The sequence below is a fragment of the Mustela erminea genome, chromosome 7 (assembly GCF_009829155.1).
Source record: "Mustela erminea isolate mMusErm1 chromosome 7, mMusErm1.Pri, whole genome shotgun sequence".
NCBI classification, from domain to species: Eukaryota; Metazoa; Chordata; class Mammalia; order Carnivora; family Mustelidae; genus Mustela; species Mustela erminea.
Genome location: NC_045620.1, coordinates 133,544,498 through 133,561,272, shown reverse-complemented (window position 1 = coordinate 133,561,272; position 16,775 = coordinate 133,544,498). Strand labels below are relative to the sequence as shown.

The following is a 16,775-nucleotide window of genomic DNA, read 5'->3' as shown; positions in this document are numbered from 1 at the left end:
TGTTTCTCCCCTTTTATTTCTAGACATTTTAGGGCACTTATTTTTCAAATGGGAAATACATTTAAAAGCTCTAAATACAAAATGTTCAAAAGGGTCTAGAGTGCCAGGCTTGCTGACGATCACTCGCCTTGTGTCCCGGTCCCCTCCCCAGGGTCAGCCAGCACCAGGCGGCTCTGGCTCCCTCGTTGTGACATTTCCCTGTTTCTCATACACGTGAAAAGTGCAGGGTGTGGGAAATACCACATTACTCACAATTTCTTGGGGATTCATCATGTGTACATTTTAGTTGACCCTTGCTCGTCCACCGTTTTTCCTGCTGAGTTTCATTTGTACGTGAATGACGGGGACACCGCGTCTTCAAAGGAATTAACATGCGTCAGGTGTCCCGAGTAACTGTGGTTCTAATTTTATCTCTTGGAAGTAATATTAAAGTCAGCCACATGCAGAGGTGAGGTTTGCTCCTGACAAGACCTGGAACGTCCTCCCTTGGCCCATGGGGAGCCTGGTTCTGGGGAAGCCCCTTGGCGCGCATGTGAGTCCTGTCCATTCCTTCTAGGGTTCTGCCAGGCGGGGAAGGACCTGCGTCTCGTCTCCCTTTCCAGTGAGCCCATCGACGTCCCCGCAGGCTTTCTCCTCGTGGGGGCCAAGTCCCCCAGCCTGCCGGACCATCTCCTGGTGTGTGCCGTTGACAAAAGGTTCTTGCCTGATGATAACGGACACAACGCTCTTCTTGGTAAGTCCTTTTCTGTGGTTCCACCTGCCTGTGGGGGTGGGGACACGGGAGGCCTTTGGTCGGGGGTGGGGGTGTGGGCCTCCTGTGGGGGCCTCTTCTTCAGCAGGCCCTGTGGGACCCTTTCTGCTTTTCAGTAGGCTCTTCCCGTGTGGAACTGGAAGGTTAATGAGATTTACTTATTTGTTTACTTATTTTTAATTTTTTAAAATGAGATTTATTTTTAAATGTGATGAACTTCCTATAGAGAACCTGACCTTGAGAATGAACTTTTTTAGATGTATGTTCATCAGACCTTTTCTAAGTGCCTTCCCGTGTCAAGAATAGGATAAAGGGGCACCTGAGGGGCTCAGCTGGTTGAGCGACTGCCTTCGGCTCAGGTCATGATCTCAGGGTCCCGGGATCGAGTCCCGCGTGGGGCTCAGGGAGTCTGCTTCTCCCTCTTCTACTCTCCCTGCCTCTCTGCTCTCTCTCACTCTGTGTCAAATAAGTCAATCTTAAAAACAATATAAAGAGTAGGGTAGAGACCTGTCCGAGACGGTTTCCGGAGCCATCAGACAAGAGGCAGAGGGAGAACGGGGCCGAATGTGTGTTCCTGCTTGCAGAACATTCGTACCTTGTCCATCAAGTGCGGAGTGATTCCCACACGTGCTCTTGGCCGTTCGGCAATCTGGCCCCTTCGCCGGGCCTGGTGTCTCCTCAGGAGGAGGAGCAGACAGGCAGAAGGGCTTTAATGATGGGGGCCAGACATAGCCCCAGAAGCCGTTTTCTCTGTAGAACGTGTACGTTTCCTGCTTGACCCCGCCCCTGAAGCTGAGTAGGTCCGTGCTTGTGCGTGGGTATTTATAGCACGTTTTATGTCTGAGACACCAAGGGAAGGGCCCGAGGGGAGGAGAGACCAGGGGGGCAGGATGGAGCCGCAGAAAACAAAGACATGGTTCCTGCCTCGAGGAGACAGGGCCGGGGGTTAATGCTGGGAAGCAAGGCAGGTGACGCTGCAGGGGCAGCTCTGGGACGGTGACCAGGGAGAGAGCGGCTCAGGCCCGCGTGGGCTTATCGTACCGAGCTCGTGAAGACAAGAACAATCCTGGAAAATTCCCAAGGAGCTCATGGAGTCCTTCCGTCTCAGATTTAGCGTGCTCCTCGAGATCACTCCGGACATAGGACGTAGGACGGCGCTGGTGACTTGGTCCCCGTTCGATCCGGTGGTGGCCGGGGCTGCGGCTGAATTCCCCCACGTTGTGACTGTAAAGGAATGACGAGGGCAGTAAATCAAGGAGGTTCTGGGTCTTGAAAGGTGGAGACAGGAATCTCTCAGTGCATTCACCACCAGCGCCCCCTCCCCCGACAGCTCCAGCTCCTCAGGTGGCGAGGGCAGAGGAAGTGGGGTCTTTGTTAACTGCTCGCCAAAAAGCCATCGGAGGTCGGTAACGAGGGGCGGTTGGTAATAACTGATGCTTTCTTCTTTTAAAATAACTTTATGCTCTCAGCTTGCACACTTAACACTGTTTGGGTTTCCTGCAATTACCCCTATGGTTGCGCAGGACGAGGGGGCCCCCCAGCCCTCCGGCGGCCCGGGCTCCGTGCTTTTTAGTGATCTATAAAATGGAAGCTCTGCAGGATCTTGGGGGAAGCAATGGCTTTAACTCCTAATTTATAACCCCCCCACCCCCCAGTTTATAATGAAGGGAATCTTGTTTTAGCAACTTTGAATCAACCAAGGGATTTTGTCTGAGAAGATGAAAAAATCGGTGCGTGTTTCCAGGTGTTGACGATAATTCAGCGAAATGGGCTGACAGCTCAGGTAAAAGAGAACATGGGGCTACGACGTTCATTTTTCCCCCTTAGGTGTAATTGAGTCCTGTGTTCATTCAGCAGGCAGAGCATTAAGCATTTATGGAATGTGTACCCGGATGGGATGTGGACTTTGAGTTCAGTGCCGGGGCCCCAAAGTCAAATTCACGGGTCCTTCCCTGGGAGCTTGCCTCTTGGGGCGAAAACTCAGGCAAGCAGGGACTCAGCTCAGAGAGCTGCAGATATCAATCTTTTACTACATCTCTGTGCAGCACGCTGTATGGGGGAGCTGCGGAAGGGCGCACTGAGCCCCGGTGATGGGCGGGGGGTCCCTGAGGGTGTGGTTTTGAGCTGGGCCCTGAAAAACCAGCTGCGTTTTGTCAGCTGGAGAACAGCGACAGCAGCAAAGCACTCAGAGCAGCCCCGTGACGGAGCCCTGACCCTGCGCCCGAAACTGCTCGGAGGGATGGGATAAGCCTGTGAGGTGGGTATGTTATCACCTGGCGCTTATATATGAAGGAACGAAGGCACAGAGAGGTTAGGTGACTTGCTCAGGGTCACCCAGCTAGTAAGTGGCAGGTCTTGAATTTGAATCCGGGTGCTCCGGCCCTAGTCTCATATTCCAGAAGATGGGGTGCTCTCGGGCAGGAGGGGGGCCACGTGCAAGGAGGAAGATGGTGTGCTGGAGGGACAGGGGGGAGACTGGGAGTGGGAGCTGCTTGGGCCCTGCCTGGGAAAGGCTCTGGTGCCCCAGAAGTCACTCCCCGCCCCCCCAAAGATTTTATTTATTTAAGGGAGAGAGAGAGGAGAGCAGGTAGGAGCAGAGAGAGAGGGACAAACAGACTCCAGGCTGAGCAGGGAGCCTGACACAGGGCTTCCATAACCCTGAGGGCATGACCTGAGCTGGAACCAAGAGTTGGATGCTTAACCCACAGAGCCACCCAGGTGCCCCAGGAAGACATTTTCAAACTGTGGAAGTAGGGGGAAGCCTGTGATAGTGTTATGTATCTGTCTTGTGTCTGCAGCAGTTACTAAGACACGGTCCGTTGCATTTCACTCCTAACTCTTCCTCTGTCCCTACCCGATTATTTGGAGGCAAATCCCAGAAGTGTCATTTCCTCTGTGTGCATTTCACTGTGTATCTCTAAAAAGAAAGGGCTTTTTGTTAAAAACCCAGCACGGTTATTGTATCTAAAACGTGTAGTAGTCATTTTATAACATCGAATATCCGCTGTGTTCAAATTTTGTCATACAGTTTTTGTTGGTTGGTTTTACAGTCAAGATCCAAACAAGATTCTCCCACAGCATTGGTTGACTTGTCACTCCTTCTCTCTCCGTGTACGGTCCCCTCCGTCCCGTGTCCCCGCAACAGTTTCTGTGTTTGGAAATGTTCAAACGAGGGGACGGCTGTGTTTTTAACTTGCGTTTTAGAACAGTCTCTCAGAGGTCACACGAACAACAGATTTCTCTCTGCCTCTTCCTAAGGGAGAACTAGAGGAAGGGGACCTAGTTCTGAGCCTTCCTGTAGGATTCTGGATAATCCCCGGGTCTTGTTGGGTATGTTCCCAGCCTGCTCACGTACCTTCACTGTTTGTTTCATCTTTCCACGCCCATCACCCCCATCTCGTTTCTGTCTCGTCTGAACCCTGACTCAGATCTTAAGGCTTTTCCCGCCTCCCGGGTGTGGGCCTGTGGGACCGCGTGCCTCTCGCCCACTGCCTGGTGGGCGCTCTGGTCTGGGTCCCTCTTCTGAGGCACACCCAGGAGGAAGCAAAGGGAGGTGCGCCTGGAGGCCCATGTTCAGAGACACAAGTAGAAGGGAGATCCTTTCTTTTTTTTTTTTTTAATTTTTTATTTTTTATAAACATATCTTTTTATCCCCAGGGGTACAGGTCTGTGAATCGCCAGGTTTACACACTTCACAGCACTCACCAAAGCACATACCCTCCCCAATGTCCATAATCCCACCCCCTTCTCCCAACCCCCCTCCCCCCAGCACCCTCAGTTTGTTTTGTGAGATTAAGAGTCACTTATGGTTTGTCTCCCTCCCAATCCCATCTCGTTTCATTTATTCTTCTCCTACCCACTTAAGCCCCCATGTTGCATCTCCACTTCCTCATATCAGGGAGATCATATGATAGTTGTCTTTCTCTGCTTGACTTATTTCGCTAAGCATGATACACTCTAGTTCCATCCATGTTGTTGCAAATGGCAAGATTTCATTTCTTTTGATGGCTGCATAGTATTCCATTGTGTATATATACCACATCTTCTTGATCCATTCATCTGTTGATGGACATCTAGGTTCTTTCCATAGTTTGGCTATTGTGGACATTGCTGCTATAAACATTCGGGTGCATGTGCCCCTTTGGATCACTACGTTTGTATCTTTAGGGTAAATACCCAGTAGTGCAATTGCTGGGTCATAGGGCAGTTCTATTTTCAACATTTTGAGGCACCTCCATGCTGTTTTCCAGAGTGGCTGCACCAGCTTGCATTCCCACCAACAGTGTAGGGGGTTCCCCTTTCAGGGAGGTCCCTTCTGTACTTCAGTTGGAATTTGGCCAAAATATCAAGGCTGGGGTCCACGGACGTGTTTTTCCCTCATGGTGGTGAGGCGGTGTTTACCTCCACAAGCAGGGTCGTGGCAGGAACCACAGAAGCGAAGCACGAAGTGGAAGAGGAGGAAACCGCCCACCGCGCCGCAGTGAACATCTGTTTTACTCGGCCCCATCCACCATCCACGTGGGGCTTTGGATCGGTCTTCACGGCTTGTGCTCACAGCCGGACACAGTGTTCGACGCCGGGTGTTTTCCCTTCGTTTGCTGAAGGAAGCCAGAGACGATGCTGGTTTTGTCCCGAGTCGCCGTTCATTTTCAGGGAACAGGGGCGCGGCCCCCTGGCTCCCCAGTGTGGCACGTGCCTGCCTGTGATGGCTCTGTCCTTAAATAGAGCGCGGAGCCCCTCTCCAGGTCTGACCTCGGCTGCACGGCCCTTTGAGCCCTGCCTTGCCAGGGGGCTGCCCACCGGCGGCAGAGCCTGGCTCTGTGCGCACATGCAGCAGGGCCATCTGGGCAGACGGACACGGCTAGACAGGGGCCCGTTGGACCAGCGGTCGTGCTGCCGTGTGTGCTCTTGGGAGACTCGGTGTCATTGGAGGAACCGTGTCTCTCAACTCTGGGCGTTTGTGCCGCGGAGTTGGAGCACTCGGGCTGCATCCCGGGCTTTCTGTCTTCGCAAGAGATTATTATCAACGCCCCAGTCCTGAGGCAGATTTCCAAAGAGAATGGCTCATTTTATGCATCCTTGTGAACATTTTTATTGCCTTACAGACAATTTCCTGAAACGTTAGAATTACCTCATGTGTTCAGTTGGGGTGATTTCATCCATTTCCCTGGTCTCCTGGGACTGGCTGGGAAGCTGTCCTGTGGTGTCCTTGGTCGCCCCCTTCTGTGGTCCCAGATCACCTCTCTGAAGGGCAGCCTCTTCTCCTGGCCGAAGCAGGAGAGCAGCTTGCCTGCCGGCTCCCTCAATATGTGCTGGACCCAGAAGACCTGGGGTTTCCCCTTCTGAACCACAGGGAGACATTCCTGATGGTCTTTGCTTCCCAGTCTTGCTTCTGAAAGGGAGCCGTGGTCCCGCAGCCCATGTTGCTCATGGGACCAGGACCTGACATCCATGTAGCTGCTTCTGGATGGCAGTGTTGGCCTTGGCACGGTTGGCCTTGGCCTTGGCTCTTAGCATCGCACGGCCTGGCAGTGGTTCTTGTCCACCCATGTTTTCAACACTTGGGGCCAGAGTCCCTTCCTGAGAGCTTGGAAGGTTTTTTGGGGCCTTATTCTTTGATGGCGGGTGAGCCAGGTTGGAGACAAAGCCATAAATAAAAATCAGATTATTATCTCAAAGTATATGCAGAAATCCCAAAGCGTTCATGGGGATAGTTCCCTTGCTTCTCCTGGGCTTCCCACCTGGTGTTTACTGACTGTCTGCCACGTGCCCGGCCCTAGTCTGTGCACATGAACTTACACGGACACACACAGCCCACACCTACGTGCACTCACGCCACGATGCCCGTCCTTTGGAGCATGGGGAGAGTTAATGGGAAAAAAAGATGCAAATTTCAATAAAAACGGAAGAAGAGGTTACCATGATCCTCTCAGCAGAATAAAGGGCAGTCGAGGGTTGAGAACAGTAAGCTTCAACCCTTTGGATCAAGGACAGGTCTGAAGAAGTGGACATTTGAGATGGGCATTGAGTGACAGCGGGACACAGGCAGGTGGGGCTTCCATAGGAAGGAGCCTGAGCCTGGTGGGAGTGGGTGGGGGGTCCCGTTGGGGATTCGGCATAGCAGAGTGGGGAACAGGAGTGGAAGCTGGAGTTGGGGGTTGGGTAGGATTCGGGGTGGCCTTGAATGTCATGTTTGTGGTCGACACTCTGTTCTCAGGCCAGAATGGGGCCACACACTGTCTGCATCCGGCTGGGACTCGTACGTAACCTTTCTTGTTCTCAGCCTTCCCCAAAGAAGGTTCTGCTGTCCCGATCAACCAGTTGTTATGTCAATAGAACTGAGTGATCTGTCTGGGGGACAGCAGATGGCCAGAACGTCCCTGGTTCTCTGGGCACGTTTGTTCCCTTTCTGTCCCCAGTAAGTTTCTATAACATAAGTGTCTCGTTTCTCCGTGGACATGCGTTGAACCATCAGGAACATGTTATTTTGGCAGAGTCTCAGGAAGGCCGTGTTTAAACAAGCCGGGCTTACATACGCGGCCGTGTGGCTCTCCTGGGCTAAGTCACAGTGGCCTTTGTAAGCCTGAAGCCACAGACTGTGACAAAATTAGTCAATCTCAGCTTCAGGGGCTTTGTTCCCAAAGGACCTCGTGCCGTGGGAAGCCGACGCACCAGTGGGCGAGGCGAGGTCTGAAGGAAGGCTTTCTTGAGATGCTGTGGGTAGAGGTGAGCGGCTGTCGGGCAGAAAAGGCAGAGCGGCCCCTTCCTCCTCTGCGAACCAGCGGTTGTGAGTGTGGTTTGGTTGGACTTGATGGTTTGTAGAGGTCTTCCCACGCGTACTCTCTGGATTGTACCTGCTCATAGGGGGTCGTTTTGTCATGGGGCAGCCTTTCTGGAGCCTCACAGCTGGTGGGAACCTCTGACCCTTCCCAGGAAGGCCCATTTGGGCCTCACCAGCGGGACGCGGACACGGTGATAGCCACACTCTCACAGACGGTCTCCGCTCCCCTGGCTGCCGAGCCCCCAGCATTTCCTCACTGCTCTTCTGGCCAAGCACCATGATGCTTTCCTTTCTTTTCAACAACTCCTGGGAGCGGGATGGAAGCTGGGGCTCTCGGGAGGTCCCTCCGTGCATCCTAGTGTCGGTGGTCTGAGGACTTTGCGATTCTGTGACTGGAGATGGGGACGTACAGTCTGTTACAAGCACTTGGTCGGTATAGACAGTCGAACACATAGTTCGTGTAAAGTTTGCTCTGTGTCACAGGCGTGAACACTTGCCCCTGGGGCCAGTTCAGTCTTCAGAGTTTGCCGGGATGTGGGGGGGGGGGTGCGGTATGTTCATGACTGAGTCTTTTTGGTCCCTCTTCTGTTTGAGTCAAGGTCATCCTGACCCCTGGCCCAGCATAAGGTGCCAGGGGCCTTTGCCCTGTGGAATCTTCTGGTTGGTGGTACAGAATGTGCATAGAGTTTCCATAAAGTCTGTATTATTTGAAGAGGGTGTTGAAGGTAAGCTAGAGACTTTCGTGGTCGCTTCCTTCCGCAGGTTTCTCTGGGAACTGTGTTGGCTGTGGGAAGAAAGGCTTCTGTTACTTCACGGAATTCTCTAACCACATAAATCTTAAGCTGACCACTCAGCCCAAGAAGCAGAAACACTTGAAGTATTACCTGGTCCGCAACGCACAGGGGGCTCTCACCAAAGGACCTCTCATTTGCTGGAAAGGCTCAGGTGAGCCCTTGGACTTCGGGCGGGGTTGGGTGGGCGAGTGGGGGTCCTCCGAGTGGCCCTGGGGCCAGGCAGCAGGGCTTAGAGGAGAGCAGGCTCCACAGTCTCCGGGAGGCAGGACTGCAGGCGGGGGGCCAGCCCCGTGCCGTCGCCACGCTGCCGTGACTTAGGGGTGTGTCCAGTACCTGCCGAATTGTGCGGGACATAGAAAAGCTGACAGAGGGCCACACTGTGCCGTGCCTGTGCTTGTAGCTGGTGTTTGGGGTTGATTTTGTCCACCGGGGGACATTTGGCAGTGCTTGGAGACCTTTATGATCCCCGTGACTGGAGAGTGCTATCATCCAGCCGGTGTAGACCAGAGACTCCGTAAAACAGCCACCCCACCCTCCTGCAAAGAATTATCCAGTTCAAAATACCAGTGGTGCTAAGGCTGAGGGACCCTGAATTAGGGGAATAAGGGCTTGAATAATGCCCCACTTTTTCTGCCCCCAACTCTGTGAGCAGAATAGAAAGTCCAGCCTCAGAGTCCTGTCCTTGAGGACATTCCTGGGCTTCCACCCCCTTCCTATCTCCCCGTATCACCCGTGGCTAAGTCATCTACGGAGGGAAGTGGGGGGATGGGTTTTCAACCACAGGTGGTCCCTGAGATGCCCCCACTCACCCAGGTCTGGAGGGACATGTCCCAGGAGGGGTCTCAGCAAGAATCTTTTGTCCCTCATTGTCTGCGGCGGCTCCCTTCTGGTCGTCTGGCCTCCCCCAGCCAGCTGCTGTGAAGAGAAGGCGGGCTTCAGGAGGGGCTGGCTCTGGGCATTCCTCCCCTCCCCCTCCTCTTCTCACGTCACTCCATAGGTATTTCTTGTGTCAGTCATTTTCTAGGTCCTGGGGGCCAGTGGTTCTTCCACTGTGGGACCCATAAGAGTCTGTGATCACTTGCTATGACCACGCACCTCCCTGGCTGGCCGTGCAGCTGGGGGTCCATCTTTCTGACAGAGGGTGACTTTTAGGATGGAGGGTGGGGACGGATGTTGGCGCTTCCTCTCCCTCTGTCTCTTCTTTCCTTGGACTCGAAGGGCAGTGATTGGGTGACTCATCTGTGTCCTCTGTTTTTCTCAAATGCTCATGATGCCTCCCACTCCCGGTCGTCAGAGCTGTCCCCCAGATGGATTCCCCTGGCAAGCCCACCTCCCTCCAGCTACCCTGAAGCAAAGCCAGGAAGGCGTTGGCACCATTTTGGTTATCTAGGTGTCTAGCTCTCTTGTCTAGGAGAGCATTCCAGAACCGGTGCAGAATTGGTTTTGATGCGTGCTTCTTGCTCCCTTAGAGTTCAGAAGCCGGCAGACCTCAGCCAATACTTGCTCCAGTTCCCTCTTCCTGCCCGGGGAGAGCTCTGGGCCCCTGGCGGCCTTCTCCAGCGAACCCGTTCCTGGAGCGACACCGAGCGTCCCGATGGGAGCCCAGCAGGCAGGTGAGTGGTGGCGAAATGCCAGCCATGCTGCATCCGCGGGCTGGCATGTCCCCGGCATGTCCCCTGCATGTCCCCGGCATGGCAGCTCCATGAGGCAGCCACACATTTTTCAAGGTAACTAGAAGGCTTTGCCCGTGCTGTCTGCAGCGCTTTTGTGTTTCATCGTGAATTTGTAGTAGTTTCCGGCACAGCGTGCTGTGTTTTTAATTTAGAAAGATGTCCTGTCTTCCTTCCTGTTGGCAGCAAAACGTGATCTCCTTTTCGGTGGTGTGGGGCATGGGGGTCCCTCTGCACCCCCAGTTTGCTGCTTAGAGCTCGCTCTAGAATGGCACCACATCCGTGCTGGGCTGGGGTTCCTGGGAGGGGCAGGTGAGACCAGCTCGGGGCCCGCAGTCCCGCGGGCACCTCCTTGAGTCCTAACAGCACTCTGCATGTGGGCTTGAGTTTCCCCGGGGCACCACCCGGGAAGTCGAGGCTGAGCTGGCTTCAGAACCATGCTCTGGACCCCTCCTCATGCCGCCGCACCCACTGGAAATGGTCTGGGCTGCCCTCGACTCTGGAGGGCCTTCCAGACCATTCTGGCTGATGCAGGCACGTAGGTGTTGTGGTGGGGCTCACGAGACCAGTACCCCCGGTGTCCTCCGGGATTATCCCCAGGCCCCGCGAGCAGCCCGGAGTGGGCGACCGCAAGCCCGATGGGATTCCCAAGCGTGTCTGCTACAAGCCTGAGCCGGGCGGGGAAGGGGAGGGTGGCGGAAGAGCCTTGCGTGCCCCCCTGGGATTCAGGGCCCCACTGGCTCCCAGGTCTGCCTGGTTCTTTCACGCAGACCGTGCTCCCTGGGACAGGAGTATGTGTGCATCTGTGATTGTGTTCTCAGTGGGCAGAGTCACTTGTCGGCCAGAAGCTCGTTTATAACTTTACAAAAATGGAAGAAGAGTAATTTCCTGCCACCTGGGCTCACAGGGCATCCTGTGAACTGAGTGTGTGCTCCCCCTTCTCTCTCCCCGCTGCCAGGACCAGCCTCCGAGCACCCCTCGCTAGCGGCCGCCGTGGGTCCAGCTGTTCTCAATGGCAAGGACTCCCCGAAGCACCAGCAGCTGGTGAAGAATGACCTGTCAGCCATGCCGCGGCCCTCGGCGCTCGGTAGTGTTGCTGGTCCTGCCGGGGCGGGGGTTGGTGGTGTCTCGCTTTCCTCTGGGCTGGGCTGTTGGGGGAGTCATGGGGCGACCATGCTGGGGCCCCCGCACCTCCTGGAGTTGGTGTGGCATGGACGGGGAGTTGGGACCGGCCAGCAGGTGCCTCCAGAGTCTGGGGGGCCGTGCCCAGGCCCCGGTGCTGGGGGGAACCTGCAGCTCTGGCCACCGACTTGAGTGATGGGCGTCTGCCAGGAAGCAGCGGGTGGCCCATCTCCTGTGGGCTCACACATCAGGAGGGCTGTAGAGTTCTGGGCAGCATGGTGGCAGGGGAGGAACGTGGGCTCCCAATTCAGATAACTGTGAATTCGAAACTCAACTGCGGCTCGTATTAGTTGGGGCATCTTGGACAAGGCTTCTGACCAAAGTGCCTCATCTGAAGATGAGAATTCTGCTCTCAGGGCAGCCGAGAGGGTCAGCTGAGGGGCTGTGTGGAAATTCAGGGCACATCTGGCAGCTCACAGGTGGACACCATTCGGCCACCCACATCATCATCATCCCTGAGCTGGTCTTCTCAAGGAGGGCTTCCTAGAGGAGGTGACAGCTGAGCTACAGCTTACAGTTTGGGAAGCATGAGAGATGGTAAGGGAGGAAGCATGGAAGAGGGTGAGGAAGTGAACAAACGGGTTAAGCAGATCTTCTGCCAGAGTCCGGGACATGGAGTCTGACCCTGGGCTCTGTGTTTGCCGCTCTGTGCTTGTGGGAGCTGTTTAGGGAGCCAGGCTTTCTTCTCTCTTCCTCCATGCACATAGCTAAGTGGATTTTGGGATCCAAGACTGTTCACTGGAAGAGCCCATAACAACTGTCCAGCCCCACACTCTGGTAGAGGAGGCACGTGAGGCCCAGAGAGGCAGCCCAGCCTCGCCCAGGCTTCCCCGCTTCCGTTACTCGGCCAGCGGAGGACTTCCCTGGCGGCAGTCTCCCTCTTAGTTGAAGGACCATTGTGTTTTCTGAATTGGACCTGAGACTCCCCCGTCCTAACCAGCGTGGAATCTGAGGTCAAGCTCTTGTCCCTCCTCTGGCAGGAGGAGTCTCAGGCAGGCCCCCACTTTTCTTCCTCTGACTGGTTCTTCTCAGCGAGGGGCTGAATTTAGGGTGGCCAAGGACCGGGCTTCTGGGACGGTGACAGCAGGCCTGACCTGTGACGCCTGTCCTGCCTGCGGTGCACAACCAGCCTTTACCCTGGAGAATGGGCCATGTGGGAAGGAGAAAGCCCCCAGGTCCCCAGTAATGCTCGAGCCCTTCTGGAACCTGCCCCGAGCCAACCCGTACAATCCCATTATTCCCTGTGGCTTCTGCACTCCAGTGTGGGATGGTTCAGTGCCCCCACGCCTGTCCCCACACCCGGCCACACATCAGGATCTGGAAGCATCTCCCCACCCCACCGCTAACGCACCTTTCAGGGCATAGCTCAGGTGACCCCTCCTACAGGACAGGACGGCTCCCTCCCTCCCTGGCACGCCCCAGGGCGCTGTCTCCCTTCTGTGGCCACCTGTGTCCTGTAAGCAGTGACATTCCCAAGGGCATTGCTGGTGTCCTCCCCATCTTGGGGCCCCCGGTGCCCAGCTTTCGTGGATGCTGACAGAATGGAGTTGCTTTAACAGCCCAGCCGAAATGCCCCCTCAGGGGAGAGAGGAAATCAGTTTTAAGAAACTGTTTCTGAAACTGTGAGAAGTGTTGGATTTGGGCTTGAGGGCTGTCGCTCCGTGGTTCTCAGTGGGGAGGTACTGCCCCCTGCTGGGGGCTGTTAGCAGGTGCCCAGGATCCTTCCTTGGTGGTCCCCCACTGGGGGTCGGGGTGCTCTGTGTCCGGCAGTGAGTGGACTGCGTAATGAAGACTTGCTCACCCAGAGTGCCAAGTAGTGACCCCTTCCCCCAGTATCAGGAGCCACTGCGGGAAATGGTCCACACTGGGAGCACAGGGACAGCTCCTGGTAACATCACTTTGGGACGTCACACTAGGGTTGGCTAGAGTTTGCGTCCCAAAGGGGAAAATATTTGTAGACCTTCCGTCTTCAGTGTTGAGGCCGAACCCCTCTTTGGTAGTTTAATGTGGTTTTTAGGGGCGCGGGTGTCTTTATATCTGTGGGAGCGCCTCTGTTGGCACCCGAGGACAGATGTCCCGGCAGTAGAAGCTGTGGTCTACATGGAGCAGCCGTTATCGTGTCTGCCTCCCACGCTGCTGGGGGGTGGGGGTGGGGTTTGAAGGAGCCCATCTGCTTGAATGCTCTGTGTGAACAAAGTACCTTGTATTTTACCTTTTTATTCACTTTATTCATTTTTGGTCAGTCTAGGGAGGACCTGAGAATAACTTTATGACATTTAAGTGGCTCTAGAACTGCAGTGCCCTTAGGCGTAGCCAGCGTGCCTGGGAATAATGGCATTCTTCTCACTCTTGTTTCCAGAGATCCGGTTCTAGAGGTCAAGGCAGGCCCAGGAGCGGGCTGTTGTAATAAGCCTCTGCTGCGTCTGCCCAGCTCCTTCTCAGACCAAATGTACAGAAATGTTGCTCTAAACTATGGTTCTCAGTCCTGCTTGTGACTTAGTCACCGGGAGCTCGGGGCCTCACGATGCCCGGGCTCCGCCCGGGGCTGGGTTTGGTTTACTTGGGATGAGCTCGCGTCCAGGCACTCAGAGTTTTAAGGGTGTCCCGGGTGACTTTAATGTGCATGGTTGAATGCATAGCTCTCAATGTGGGGGAAATTTTGTGTTGGATTGCTCAAAAAAGCAGGGTAACCGGTTCCTGATGTTTTGAATAACCCAGAACATACCCCGAGTCACGCACATGCTGCTGTTGTCTAGAAAAACCAGCACAGCGGCGGGTACCGGCTGCCCTTCCCCTGGACTTCTCTGGTCTGCCCTCGGGTCGGCCCCGGGTGGCCAAGGCTCCGGTGGGAGCAGGTGGAGCAGTGCTGCCCCCCAGCGGTGAGGCTGTGGCGGTGGCGTCAGAAGGGGAGCTGGAAGGAGATGGGATCTTGGGGGCTGCCAGTCAGCGGGCCAGACTCTGCTTTATGCGCATGCTCCTTAGTCTTTCTCAAACCACCGCGCGCGGTTCATGATCCCGTGTTAAAGACTGGGGTGCCGAGGCTCAGAGATAAGCCTCTCCGTCCTGGGCTGGTCTGGAATGAGATGTTCACTGAAAGGGACGGGATGTTTCTTCATGCCCATCACATGCTTCAGTAGACAGTGGGGAACCGTCGTGAAGCTCTGAGGTTTAAAACTGACACGTGTTCTCCAAATCAGGGATGTTTTAAAGCTCGTCCTTTGTGGCAGCCTCATCTATACTCTGCATGTTGTCCAGGTATCCTGTCAAACGCCGGGCCCCCCAAAAAGCGCCACAAAGGGTGGTCTCCGGAATCCCCCTCCGCTGCAGACGCTGGCTACTCCCAGGGTGTCGGGAACAGAGCCAAGTACGGTAAGTGACAGCAGCCTCGCCTATGGTAGGACTCGGCGCCCCGGGTGTGCGCACGCACGTGTGCACTGTGTGAGTGTGTGTGCACTGGGGAGGATGGCCCGGGGGCAGACTTCGGTATCACTGAGGGGTCTCCTTTGGAGGAGCTGCACAGCAGAGCCCAAGGTCCTTGCACAGCAGTGACTTAGCTCCTGGACCCTAAAGAAATTTAAAAGGAGCTTGCCTGTCACGTGGCTGTGTTGTTTGGGGGGGAAGGTTGGGTGAAGTGACCTTAAAGGTACTTTGACCTCAGGGATCTGTGACTCCAGGATGGGGGTATTCCTGTAGGTGGGGGTTCGCGTCAGCTGTAGCAGGTGTGCAGGCCGGCCTGACATCAGGTCTGCTGGAGAGGGAGGCTCCGTTCCGTGTGTCTTCCTAACACCCTCGGCGTGTTTCCAGAGAGCGCAGGCATGTCCTGCGTGCCCCAGGTTGGCTTGGTGGGACCAGCTTCGGTCACATTTCCTGCTGTGGCCTCTGGGGAACCGGTGTCCGTTCCTGACAACTTGCTGCAAATATGCAAGGCCAAGCCGGTGATATTTAAAGGCAAGTACAACAGTGGGACGGGGGGTGGGGGCGGGGGGCTGGGGGAGTCCGCACGGAGCAGGCCATGGGCTGACGCACGGGTGTCCCCCGAGAGACCTCAGAGGCCCCGTCCAGGCCGGTGAAGGAACGAAGCCGACCGTCACTGCTGTAGCCCCTGATCAGATGCCGAGTTCTCCAGCGGGTCACCGGCGGGTCTGGAGCGGGTCACGATTTTCCACAAGGAGCCCGGGTGAAACGTGTCCTTGTGTTCATTTATGCACGTGTGCATTCGTTCAGCCTCACTGAGCAGCTGCCCTGGGAACAGGCCCAGTGCAAAGCCCCAGCGCTCGGACAGCCCGAGCCATCGGCCCCCTGCTTTGAGGACCCCTGATGGGACAGGTGGTCCTCGTGTCACCCTGGGCCCCTGGTATATTTTGGCTCTGGAATCTGACTTTAGGCAAGGATGGCGACGGGCGCCACGTGAAAGCATAAAAGACAACAAGATTCGATCTGTTTTGTGACCGTAGGCTGATGTATGCCACGTGGGGGAGGTGTTCGGTCAACTGACGAGGTCCCTCTTCAGTTGACGCAGGAGGTCTTGAAATGGGAAGCTCGGGCGGGACTTGTCTGAGGATGGTTTTCGCTGGTCCCGCACGCTGACCTGTGACAACACGTGCACACACACGTGTGCACATGCGTGCACAGATACACACATGCCTTCAGATCCTTCATGAAGTTAATGCTGCATTCGGTATCGTATTCGTAGGAATAGAGCAGCGAGGGCGTAGGAGGGCGGGAGAGAGGCCTTCCTGGCAGTTAAGAACTAAGAGGGGCTCTCCTTTTTCCTAAAAAACCGAAAGTGAACGGGATATTTAGGAAGAAGGGTGCAGGTCTGGGTTTTGAACAAGGCATGGGACAGAGCCGATATCCCATTGGGCCTATTAGCCGACAAGGCCGAGGTCAGCACGCGGCCGCGTTACCTGTGTCCTGCCATGGCTATCGCGGGACCGCGGCAGGCCCCGAAAGTGCAGTGATGGGAAGGCAGAGCACGCGGATATGGGTTGGACCTGCACCTGCTCCTCCCCCGAGCCGGAAGCCCCAGGAAAGTTGGGGTGAGGGTCCCGCAGACCTGTCTATGGCTAGCGACCTCAGATGGAGGCCGTCCTTGTTCCTCAAGTTCATGGCACTTCCCAGTGAGGCTGCTCTGTTCCAGCCGTGGGCTCTTCCTAAGGTACTTGCTTCCCTGGCTGTCTCCTCCCGCCCCCAGAGTGCAGGTCCCGACCACTTCTGTGCCTTCTCCGCGAGGCTGCCTTACCTTCTTATACACCTCCACGCAGTTTGAATCAATGTTGGTAAACAGTGGTACCCCAGCTGTGCTCCCTAGCCAGAGGACCAGCCCCCTCCAGGATCTCTTAGAGGCGTGAACTCCCAGGAACATCCCAGCATCACAGGCCCTATTCCTCAGCCGGACGCTGTGCAGTAGGGCCCAGCAGTCTGTCTTAGGCTGCCTTTCAGGGGATCCTCCCGCATCACAGGTTTGAGAAGCAGTTCCTTGAGGGTGTGAACCGTCTCACTCATCAGGTTCTCCCTGGAGCCAAGCGTGATGCCTGCACATAGCATACAGCAGGCGTTCAGTAAGTGCATGTTTGGTGCATAAGTGAGGACCATCT

At 55.5% G+C, this 16,775-nt stretch overlaps 1 protein-coding gene across 1 annotated transcript in view; it reads left to right on the top strand.

Moving 5' to 3' along the window:
- The window catches only part of GREB1 (growth regulating estrogen receptor binding 1), a 133,431-nt gene that overhangs the window by 68,160 nt on the left and 48,496 nt on the right, over positions 1-16,775 (top strand). Inside the window, 6 exon segments of the mRNA XM_032353287.1 lie at positions 557-733; positions 8,295-8,477; positions 9,796-9,939; positions 10,955-11,083; positions 14,434-14,547; positions 14,983-15,126. Of these exon segments, the coding sequence (XP_032209178.1) occupies positions 557-733; positions 8,295-8,477; positions 9,796-9,939; positions 10,955-11,083; positions 14,434-14,547; positions 14,983-15,126 (891 nt within the window).